This window comes from Marmota marmota, unplaced genomic scaffold, assembly GCF_001458135.2.
Source record: "Marmota marmota marmota unplaced genomic scaffold, marMar, whole genome shotgun sequence".
Taxonomy (NCBI): domain Eukaryota; kingdom Metazoa; phylum Chordata; class Mammalia; order Rodentia; family Sciuridae; genus Marmota; species Marmota marmota.
The window spans coordinates 5489189-5500233 of NW_026000206.1; the positions used below are offsets into that span (position 1 = coordinate 5489189).

Consider the following 11045-nt stretch of genomic DNA (forward strand, 5'->3'; position numbering starts at 1 on the left):
GGCGGCGACGCCGGGCGCTGAGGACTGGAAGAAGGGCGCCGAGAGTCCCGAGAAGAAACCCGCGTGTCGCAAGAAGAAGACGCGCACCGTCTTCTCGCGCAGCCAGGTCTTCCAGCTCGAGTCCACCTTCGACATGAAGCGGTACCTAAGCAGCTCCGAGCGCGCCGGCCTGGCCGCGTCGCTGCACCTCACTGAGACGCAGGTCAAGATCTGGTTCCAAAATCGCCGCAACAAGTGGAAGCGGCAGCTGGCCGCGGAGCTGGAGGCCGCCAACTTGAGCCACGCGGCAGCGCAGCGCATAGTGCGCGTGCCAATTCTCTACCACGAGAACTCGGCGGCCGAGGGCGCAGCGGCTGCGGCCGCAGGGGCCCCCGTGCCGGTCAGCCAGCCGCTGCTCACCTTCCCGCACCCGGTCTACTACTCGCACCCGGTGGTTTCATCCGTGCCACTGCTACGGCCGGTCTGAGGCCCGAGAGGGGAGGGGAAGGGAGTGCCCGGCCACCTTCCCAGACCCCAGAGGAGACTGGGCCGGGCCGAGGGCGGCGAGACGTCCGGCGGCCTTGGGAACCGGGCTTCGGCGCGCTGCCTGGCCTCCCCTCCCCCAATCGGTAGAGTTTTGTAAGTATTTGCAATGTATTTTCGTGCAATTCATCCCTAATGGATTTGAGGCGCTTCTCCTCCTCCTTTTGGTTGTGGTTACTAATTAGGAAAAAGACAAAATTCCCAGGTCAAACATTCCCACTAAAAGCTTTTGTAGAGGGTGCAGCCCTTCCCCTAACTTTGCATTGAGCAGTGACTTTTGGGTTTTATTTTTATAGAAGGAAAATAAGCCCCAAACCCTAATCCCTCTAGTTCATTCATTTTCCTTTGAGCGATTTTCAGAGTCCAGAAAGAGAAAGAATTCATGGTAGTGCTTTTATTTCTGGAGTTCTGGGTGTGGTTCTTCCTCCAGTCAGTCACTTCTTGCGTTTTCAGAGTCTGAGCAGCCTCTCGTGGGAACCCCTACTCCTAGCTTTTCTCGCCTTGAGAGGTCTGTGGCAATGAATATCTTCATCTATCTCCCTTTGTGACCAAGAATCCTCTACTGAAGTGTTTAAGGAGAAAAAAAAACAAAACAAAACAGCCAAAAATCAGAACTCTGAAAATTGAAATAGCTCCACATCTGGCATGGTTTGAATAGTCTTATTTATTAGTAGCGTTTATTTGGGGGAATTTCACTTGTCAGTAAATTATTGATATTACTATTATTACTTTATTCCCTATTTTGAGAGAATGGTTTTGATGTTTTTTTTAAAAAAAAAACTTATCTTTTATCCTCTCCTCCTACCTTTTTGTTCTGCAGTAACTATTGTACTTTGACCTGTGCAATGCTATACAAAATTTCCTGAGAGCCCTGCTCCTTCCTCTAAGAGGGAAGCAGATCTTTTTGCAGTATAATTGCAGTCATTCATCTAGAAAGAGAAAATTAAGCAGAGGGGAAGAGGAAAGGAAGAAAACAAGGATAGGTAGCAATGTTCAAAGGAGTAAGTTAGGCATACTGGAGCGCTTTAAGTGAAGGACAATCAATTTAGGAGAATTTTAACTTATTTGATAAATGTACAGATTTCTTGTAAAATTCACCCTCAAAATCCGCAGGGCTCCTTGCTCTGCCATCCACTCTTGTTTTCTTTCTGTGGGCTACACCTGTTGTTCTGCAGTAGTTTGTTTCCCTTCATCCCCCTCTTTTCCTGGGTTCAGACCCTTTTTAAGAAAATGAAAAAACCCACAAAATATTGTTACACTTAATGTTGTCGTGAAACTGAATTAATTAAAAAGAAAAGAACGAAGTTTTCATGTTGCCAGAGTGTGTAACTTTGGATGATTTTTCCCAGAGCAGGTGTCTCTTTTCTGTCTCCCTCTGGCTGCCTCTGAACTAAGTCCGACCTGGAGGCACACCCCTATAATCCAGCAGGCGGCGGAGACAGAGGCGGCTTTGTTCGCGACCAGGGGCGCTCTCTCCCCAGTATCTTCCGCGGCTTGAAGTGCCTTGGGAGTAGGGAAGAATGGGGCGCGAAAGGGAAAAGACCTAGGTTTATCTAGCTTGTGAAATTGAGCAAAGCGACAGCTTCCAGCTTAAAGACGGTATTTTTAAACGCAGAGCTACAGCCTAGCGTTTTGTTCCCAAACCACTGTTCCTTCAAGAGTCGCGACTTTCTGGGCAGAGGGTCCTTAGGATGTCTGGCTAGGAGTGTAGTGGCTCTGGTTGTTTCGGGGGTGTTGGGGGGAATGAGGGGGTGAATTGAGAATTTAGCTTCGGGGCCTGAGGCCAATTGCCAAAACCACCTGGGAGACCCGGGCCTCGGCAAGCCCTCTGGGGAAGCCCACCAACTCTTGGCATGGCAGCTCCCACTTCTAGGGGAGGGAGCTTCAGCAAGGCTTGGGAGAACTGCCGCCGCTGTGGCTGCTTGGAATTGGGCGCTGTCCTCATATGCCAAGTGCCAGGGACCCAAAGCCACCTAGCTATGATAGCCGCAATGGAGAGAACCGTGTCCCCTCCCGGGCAATCTTTCTCTGTCCACCGACGCCCAAAGCATCGAGGACAGCCTTTCCGTGTCCCCTGTCCTGGCCGGCGCCAAGCTAGCCGCTCCCGCGGGCTGCTGGGCGCCAGCCGACCACGTCGCTGGTGGGCAGCTGGAGAGGGAAGGCGCTGCTGCCGCCTGGAAGAGCTGGTCGGCCGAGGGGAAGCCAGGTGCTTGGGAGGTCCTCGCCAACCAGCGTGGTAGCCTGCCTTCAAGCTGAGGGTGTCACTGCATACTCCTGGCAGCGCACGTTTGAAGCTGGGGAGCCGAAGCGGGGAGATGAGGAACCCGAAGCTAAGAAGATTTCTGAGAGCACGCGGCAGGACACCACCGCTGGGGAGCGCCTGCCTGCGCTGCCTCCTTCCAGGGCGTCCCAAGCTCCTCAAACTCAATCGTCACAATTGAGTCTACTGTGGCTGAAACGTGGAGTATCGTTTTCCGTTGATGGAAAACTGCTCCCAAATAAACCGGCATGCGTATTTATGGCAAAATTTTAGCCCGGACCCCAGTGAAGATAGATTTCCCTTTATTTCCCTCTGGTTTGGAATAAAAACGAGGGCATGTGTCGTAAATGAAAAATAAACAGAAATTCGGGGTCAAAATATGTCGTTCCTTGTGTTACCTGCAAACATACTGATGGCTTTTACTGTTGGCAATACTAACTGCCGGACAGGCCAGTAACAGCTCATTAAAAATGATGTTGCAATAGCAAACACGTCCTTTGACTTTACAGCCAGAACACGATGTTATCAAACGCCAAGAAAATACTTCTTTATTTGTTTGGATTCTAGAAAACGGTTCTTGACTGACCCGGTCTTTACAAAGTCAAGAAATAACTGGTTCTCCACAAGCACAGTTTATCCTTTGTCCTGCTCCCAGAAGCCTCCCTTTCCCTCCTGTTGGGGAGCTCTGCTGCCCTAGCCAGAGCTTTCCTCCCTAGAAATATGGTGCCTCCCTGGGGGAGGAAAGTGATGCCGTTGTGGCCTGGGTACTGGCAGCTGTGTGAGCCTAGAAGTGGACCCAGGTAGGAAACCTCCTTCTCTGGCTGGCCTGGCTGCAGTTCTAGTATTTCTCCCAGTGCAAGACACATTGAGCCAGGTGCAGGGATGTGGAACATAGAAGTCACTCTGAGTAAGAAGCATCCTAACCTCAACTGCAGGTTGTTCTGAGGCTTTCCTATCAGGAGAAGCCAAGAAACCACTTGATGGGACTGTCACATCTGAGGAGCTGACTGGTGTCATCTTATTCCCCCTACCCAGAGAGCCTCCCAGCCCAAACTTCTGCAAAGGAACTACTAAAAGGGGTTGGGGTTTGGGGCAGAGTGACAGTGCCTTCTGAGATTCTTCCTGCGCATTCCATAGGGGAAGTCGGGGCAGTGCATGTCTAGGACACTGAACAGACACCCTGACTTTACCCTTTGACTTCTCCAGATTTCGGAACCCAATCTGCCTACCCTAATTTCTGATTCTTCCTGATCTGCACCTCAACTAATTTTCAAGTCTCTGCAATCTTCATTTTGCTTCTAAATCCTTTCTATATGGCCCAAAGAGATACCCATGTAAACAACACAGGATGCTCTCACACTTGACATAAATGCTACACACACACACACACACACACACTTTATATACTTCCTAACAGACAACATATCTGTAGGCTTCTAGCACACACACCATGTTAGTTTAGCATCTTCTCTGTGACCAAGGCACATATTTGGACACTCTGTTTGAGGTGACCCTGGCAGCTGGTTTTCTCCAATGGCATCAGGCTGAGGCAAACTGGGAAGAATCCTGGGAAAGGATGGGCGGGGGTCCTAGTGGCTCCTGAAAACCCCTGGGAATGTTTGTGCAGCCTCCTCATAAGCCATCTGGTCAACTAGTGGAGCTGGCAACTACCCACCATGGATTTTCTGCTACTATGGTCCAGGACCTCACTCAGAACCGAGGTCCCCACGGTGCTGGGCTCCTCGGTTCTCTGTGGCTTTGAGCAGCGTCTCTAGGCCCTGGGAGACCCGCAGAGCCAGCGCCTGAACTGTTTCTGTTGGCAACACAGATGTATTTCTTTTATTTGGTAGTAAATAGTGCGGGTGTGTGTACATCAAACAACGGCAAGACAGATATAAACTGCCCCCCTGCCACTGGCACTCATTCTGAGCAGGACGCCCCTTCGGTTCCAGGCGGGTCAGAGCCAGAGGCCACACCGGAGAACCCCAAAGCGCACTGGTCTCCTCGTCTGAGTCCGGAAGTGGAGCTGGGAGAAATAGGAGAAGGCAAAAAGGTCGGTGGGATTTGCTTTCCTTTCTAGGGCTCCACGCTGAACAAACGAGATGGGGGCGGAGGTCTCAACCGCGGGGTCCTCTAGGGCTGCTAGGCTGAGGCCTAGCAATGTTGTTTTCCTGGGCCAGGTCCATTGGTCCAGCTTTCACCCCTTTCGCCTGTATAGACCGGACATCTTGGCTGTCCAGGACAGCTTCCGTGCCCGCCCCCTCACCCCCACCCCAGCCGGGCGGAGCCGTCCTGCCTCTGCAGGTCGTCCATGATCAGTGACCCAGCTGAGGGCCTTTCTCCCTTAATAGTCCAAACTTAGACTCCACAGAGTATCTAGAAGACCCCCCTACGCCCCGCCCCACTGGTCCGCGCGAGTCGGGGCCAAGGCTCGAGAACCACGACTCCCCGAGCAATCCCTCCAGCGGCCAGGCAGGCTCAGTGCGCAAGGCGGGCACTGGCGAGTACACCTGACCCGGCAGGAGCTATCCTGGAGGCTCCTCCTCTCAGCTTCCCGCCCACTGGCCGCCCGCCTCTAGGGCTTGTGCAGGTCCTTCTGACTTTAGGGCATAAGCCATCCCCAACTCTTGGGTGTATGCTTCTGGAAAAGTGAACGCCTGTGTGTGTGCAGGTCCCTGCGGTTTCCGTGTGCAGAGAGGATGGCGTTGACCTTTTGATCTGCAAACAAGGAGGGGTGGTAGTGGAAGAGAGGAAAGATCTGTGAAAATAACTGTGCTGAGTATACTTTGGAGCACTGGCTGGTACCTCCGACAGGGATCCTAGGTTAAGATTGGGGATGCACTTTTCCCCCAACTTGTTTCTCCTGCGGAAGTACTTTGAAGGGGGGATGAGGTGGGCAGCGGCGTTTGAGGCGGCAAAAAACCTTAATTCTCAGTGGAACTAACACACACCCCCTCCCCCGGCATCCCCCTCCCCGCTTGGGAATCCTCCCACACACTTCCAACTCCCAGACTCCACAGTGTATCTTAAGAGCGTCTGGGCATTTTCAGAGACCCCGGCAAGGGATAGCTGGAAGCCGCAGCCTCCCTCCTTGGAGAGTTGCGGGGAGGTGCATACTGGTAGTACTCGCCCAGATCCTTTTCCTTGGCTGCTGCTTCAGGCTGCTCAAGGAGTTGCCTCTCGCGGGGGAAATTGTCCAAAGTCTGGGTTGCAGGTATTCCAAAAAGATCCCTTCCGGTTGCGATGAATGGAGAGGAAAAGGAGATGGGGGAGAGGTGTAGAGCCAGAGCGAAGGAGAGAGTGAAGGAGAGAGCTGTGTTGCGCCCATCACCCAGGCAGGAGCCGCGAGGTGGAGTCACCTGGTGTGTCTCACCCCAGCGATAATGTCTTAAAGAAATATAAAGAATCTCCATCTCTGGTGAGCTCCTTCACTGCCCTCGCCCCCCTTGGTGATGGAGTACACGCATCAGATTTTCATCAAAGTTCTATTAAGTGAAACATAGGTTGCAGGGCACCCTTTGATTGAAACAGTTTAAATTTTAATTGTGTTTTTAATTTGACATATAGTTGCAGAAAGGAATGACACTGCGTCGCCAAGGGGCGGTCGATTTTCTTAATTTCTCCCAGAGGAATTGATGAGTCTATCAGGCCACTAGATTGGAAACCCATTAAAGCTCTCTGGTTAGGCTGTTAATTGGAACTTGATGGATGTGGGAGGGGGGTTGTCAGGACTCGGCTATGCTGATCCAATCTTCATGACTTTCTGTTTTCCAATAAATTACACAATTCATTTTCCAGCCGCAGATTACATAAATTGTACACCTCTGGGGCTCTCTTTTTCAAATAGGGAGCCCTTTTCCCCAAAAGCCTATTGCGAGATGTCATTTGCACCAAAGAACGAACAGCAGAGGCCCTTGAATGAAAATCGAAACATAATCAACGTTTATACTTAGAAAATTTATTGAGATCATTTTCTCTGGTATTTCCTTATTTTAAAGTTTGGACGCGCCATATATCATAATCCACTCGCGTAAAGGCGGGGGGGGGAGGCTGTGTTTAATATTTATCGAAACTTGATTCCAAGATCAAACTTGTTTATGACTTCATCTGTCATTTCAGAGGGAGCCTTCTTCCACTATTACCCGGCTCAGCAGCCTATTTCCCGACCGCCGCAGAGCAGAGAGGATCAATTTTTATTAGGCTCCTCGGCAAGTTTGCTCTGGGCCGCTTTAATATTGAGCAGTGGCATAATCTCGGGACCTAAACTTTAAGCGTTCTTTCAGTCTTGGAAAGTTTATCATTCCTTGGAACCCAGTTATTCCTTATTCCTAGGAGGGTGTGTGGGGGGGGCGATCCCAGAGACACGGAAGGCAATCCTCCAGGGGGTCGGCTCCTAAACCGTGCAGTAGGAAGGGGCGGAGCTACCCCGAGACTAGGAGGGTAGGGCAGGGTGTGGGAGTGGTACTGAGCTGAAGGATTGCAATACTTGGGGATAGAGAGACCCGGTGTCAATGGGTGGTGGTTGGTACATCTGAGTTCCTGGGAGTGGGTTTTGCAGCTACGCTGGGCCCAGGAGAGGGCGTCTACGGGCCTTTGAGCTCTCGGTGATGAGATCTCCGAAAGGGGTGGCTACGAAAATAGTGTCTTCACCCTTTGGACTCCTGCATTGTGACTGCTGTTGGTGCTCCAGGACCACTGGAATCGAGGAGAGCACAGGAGAGCTGCAGCCCATGGGGCCGCAGAGTGGAAAGTCTGCTCTGTCTCCACTGGCTCCGCTTAGGGCCCACCACCATTTTCCTGGCTGGGAGGTGGGGAGCGGGGATGGAACGTTTGTGGAATGAATGCGTGTGAGTAAGCATTTGTGCTCCAGGCTTAAAACGTGCCGGGTGTGGGGGCGAAGAAAATGCCCCTGTGAGGACCAGACCCTCAATGCGAACAGGAGACAAGGCTGGAGGAATACTACCCCAGATGGCTCCTGTTGACTCCCCCAAACCAACCCAGAGCGGGGAAATGGGGCCACAAGACCTCCTGGTTTTCCAGTTTGAGTCCTCCAGCCCGGCTACCCTAGTGGGCTTTCCATTTTCTTGCAGGTCTCAGAGCTGCTTATTTGAAGCCCACCTAAGAGGCCAGGATGCTGCCTCCCTTCCCTGAAAGATGTCAACTCCTTGGGCTCTGGACCCCATGCATAAACCAGCCCTGCTAGTGTCCTCGGTCTTGCCTTTCTACAAGCTCACTGTCAATGCCCGCTCTTCTCTCCCAGGGGGCGTGGCATCTGAAGTGGAACAACTTTGAGCTTCGAGCTTGCTTTCTCTGCTTGACCTATTCACTTTCTCTTCTGAGCCTCAGTTTCCTCCTCTGTACCATGTGTGTGTGTGTGTGTGTGGGATGTGCATCACGTTTGCTCTGAGGATTAAAGTGAACAATGTCAGGCGCTCCCAGCATGTTCCTGGCACCAACTACTAGCTAGCGCAGAAACGTTCAAACCATCTCCCCCAACCCTGAGCTTTCTTCCCCAGCGGAGTAGCTGGCTCTGCTGCCCAAGTGGACTGGCCAATTCCTTCCAGGGATTGCCTTGGCTCAGGGTGCGAGTGAGAGGCAGGGGATTAGCGAGAGTCGGACATTTCTTTCCTTCAATTTCCCCTCTACCCCACAAACGAGCGGGAGCGCGCCGGAGGGGCTGTGAGAAGACCCCGGAGCCTGCGCCGTGGTGGCGTATAGGAGGACTCACAAATTGTATTTCAGCATTGGGTCCTTCCGGGTTAATGAGCTGACACCATGATTAAAGCTGACCATTTGTAATGTGTCTCGACCCCGCCGCCGAGCCCTGAAGAGGTTAATGCGGTGACGGAGGCCGGCACCTGCCCCTCGCCAGCCTCCCGGGCCGCAGCGCACAGACCCTGGCCCCCTCCTCCCCGCCTCCCCCTGTCCCGGCTGCGCTGCTGACTCCTAATCAATTAGCCCATTAACGAGCCCTTCGAGGAGTTAAGTAGGGAGTTCTGCCACTGGCAGGGCCGCAGTGGTTACTCACCGCGGCTAATGATATTATAAGCGCTTTACTCAGCCCGGGAGCAGTGAGGGAGAGGAAGGAACTGCATCGTCATGGTGTGGCGTCAGGACATTCGTGGGGACCGATTCCACAGTATCTTCTCACTCCTGGCTGTTTTGGGGTGTACCTTAGAGACAGCTCCAACCTCTTGGCTGAGCAGTTGGAAGCTGCAGCCTGAGCCTAGGGTTAGCCTGGGCGCTTGGGCCTTGCCTTACCCCAATTTCGGTTAAAAAAAAAAAAAAAACTAGTGTAGAGGACTGTGGCCCCAAGCCTTTTTGCCGGTGCCCAAGTGATTATAGATCAGATAATAGCTGTTCTAGGAACTATGGAGCAACAGCCATAACTCCAAAGGGGACTGTGAGAAGGAGGGAGGGAACAGGGAACCCTGGTTTGTTTACCACCACGTGCCAGCTTTGGTGTTGGACATCTGAATCTCATCACATCCTCTGCGAACTAGGCGATTTCTTCCCTCGGTTTTAGGAAACGGAGCCTCCGAAAGTTATAAGTATCTCGCCCAGCCTAGTTGAGTGGACCCTGCAAAAGTCCAAAACTGTGTCATCATAACTACCTCCTTCCGTTCCTTTCCCAGGAAAACGTGTTTCTATTTCTCTAGCAATTACAAGACCTTCAATAGTCAACGAAAAAGAGATTCATCTCTGGCATGGGAAGGCGGGTCGGCCGCTGTTCAGTAAAGGTTTAGGAAGTAACTACTATGTGCTAGTAGCGCTCCTACTGTAGGCTTTCTGGCGCTATTCCATCCATACCTGGGTGATCTTCAAAACAGAAGAAGGAAGAGATACTAATGAGTTCATTTCACCTGAGGTCAGAGACGCTTTGACTGAGACCAGACTTGTTCAAACCAGCTCGCTGGATGTAATCGGTGTTGCTGGGACTTGAACCGGCATCTCTTGACGCGCGATCTAGGGCTTCTCCATCTCCCGCCCCCAAAATCATCTAGCCCGGTTGGCCCGGGTAGGGATGGGATTGCAGGCGAGGAAGGGCAGAAGTCTGATCCTGGGACTCCCTGCTACGCTCAAGCGAACAGCGTCAATCAGACCCAAGCACTTAACCCTCTCCACCCCCACGAGGGTCGCCAAGTGACAGCTCTGCCAGTCCCTCTGGGGTTGGAAGGAGTGGTGGACTGGGGAGTGTGGTGGCAGCCTCTCGGAAGCCCTCGGAGGCGCGAAGATCTGTTGCCTGCGGCAGTGGCAGGCCATTCCAGCTCGGAGCCCCGCGCTGTCCCCGTCCCTGAAGAGGCAGGGACCCCAAGTAGATACCAGGACCTAGGCTGGAATTTACGCGGCTTTCAGCCCTTAGACTCCCCCTGGCTGGACAGATTCGATGCCGACCGGGTTCTTGCCGTACTCGAGGGGCTCTCCCGCACTGAGTGCGGGGCCGGAGCTTTTTGAAAATTTCCGGGGCAGCTCTGCAGCGCTGCGATTGGCCACGTTCGGGTAACCTCTATGCAAATGAGGCCGCGCCGCCTCCGCGCAGCCGGAGACCCCGCTAGCTGGTGGGCGAGGAAGGGGCATTTGCACTGGGTCTGGGCGGGCGTACCTAGAGCCGGGCGGGCAGGGACCTCCGCGCAGCCGTCCGGTACCCGCGTGTCCCCTGCGCGGAAGGGACACCCCACCAACCTTCCCGCCCCCTCCCCCTAGCTCCCNGCCAGCCAGGAAGCGCAGCCTGTCGGTGTCCTCGGAGGAGGAGGAGCCGGACGACGGCTGGAAGGCGCCCGCTTGCTTCTGCCCAGACCCGCACGGCCCCAAGGAGCCAGGCCCCAAGCACCACCCCCACATCCCTTTTCCTTGCCTGGGTAAGGATCGCACTCTGCAGTCTGGCAGCGAGTGAGCGCTAGGGGAGCAAGGCTGCGTGCCCCGTCTTGACTCCCCCTCGGGTCAAATCTTGGCCGCTGGGGGTCTGGGGCCGAGGGGAGGGCACAGCAGCGCGGCGGTGGCTTCTCGGCCCGGGAAAGCTCGGGAGGAGAAGGACAGCACACCCACCGCGCGGCTTGGGCTTCTTGGGGGAAGGTCGGGTTGGAGAGAATGTGGACCACAGCGGTCTGGGCACCTGGCTGGTTGTACACAGGGCTGTGTGCTCAATCCCGTTGCACAGAGGATACTTTCTTTCCAGACAGGTGGTCTGCAAGTCGGGTCTATATGTTCTGTCTCTACTGCATTCTCTGCTCTGCTCCCCCCCCCCCTTCTGTCTGTGTCTCCG

General features: G+C 53.5%; 2 protein-coding genes across 2 annotated transcripts in view; both read left to right on the forward strand.

The window, feature by feature from the left end:
- The window catches only part of Hmx3 (H6 family homeobox 3), a 12806-nt gene extending 11686 nt beyond the window's left edge, over positions 1 to 1120 (forward strand). The window contains 1 exon segment of the mRNA XM_048791450.1: positions 1 to 1120. This exon segment is cut by the window's left edge and continues 23 nt beyond it. Coding sequence (XP_048647407.1) covers positions 1 to 466 — 466 coding nt within the window. The 3' untranslated portion in view covers positions 467 to 1120.
- A 1393-nt stretch (positions 1121 to 2513) lies between these two features.
- Hmx2 (H6 family homeobox 2) overlaps positions 2514 to 11045 on the forward strand; it is a 10211-nt gene continuing 1679 nt past the window's right edge. The window contains exons 1-3 of the mRNA XM_048791451.1: positions 2514 to 2728; positions 5134 to 5282; positions 10303 to 10641. Coding sequence (XP_048647408.1) covers positions 2514 to 2728; positions 5134 to 5282; positions 10303 to 10641 — 703 coding nt within the window. The remainder of the gene's footprint in view (positions 2729 to 5133; positions 5283 to 10302; positions 10642 to 11045) is intronic.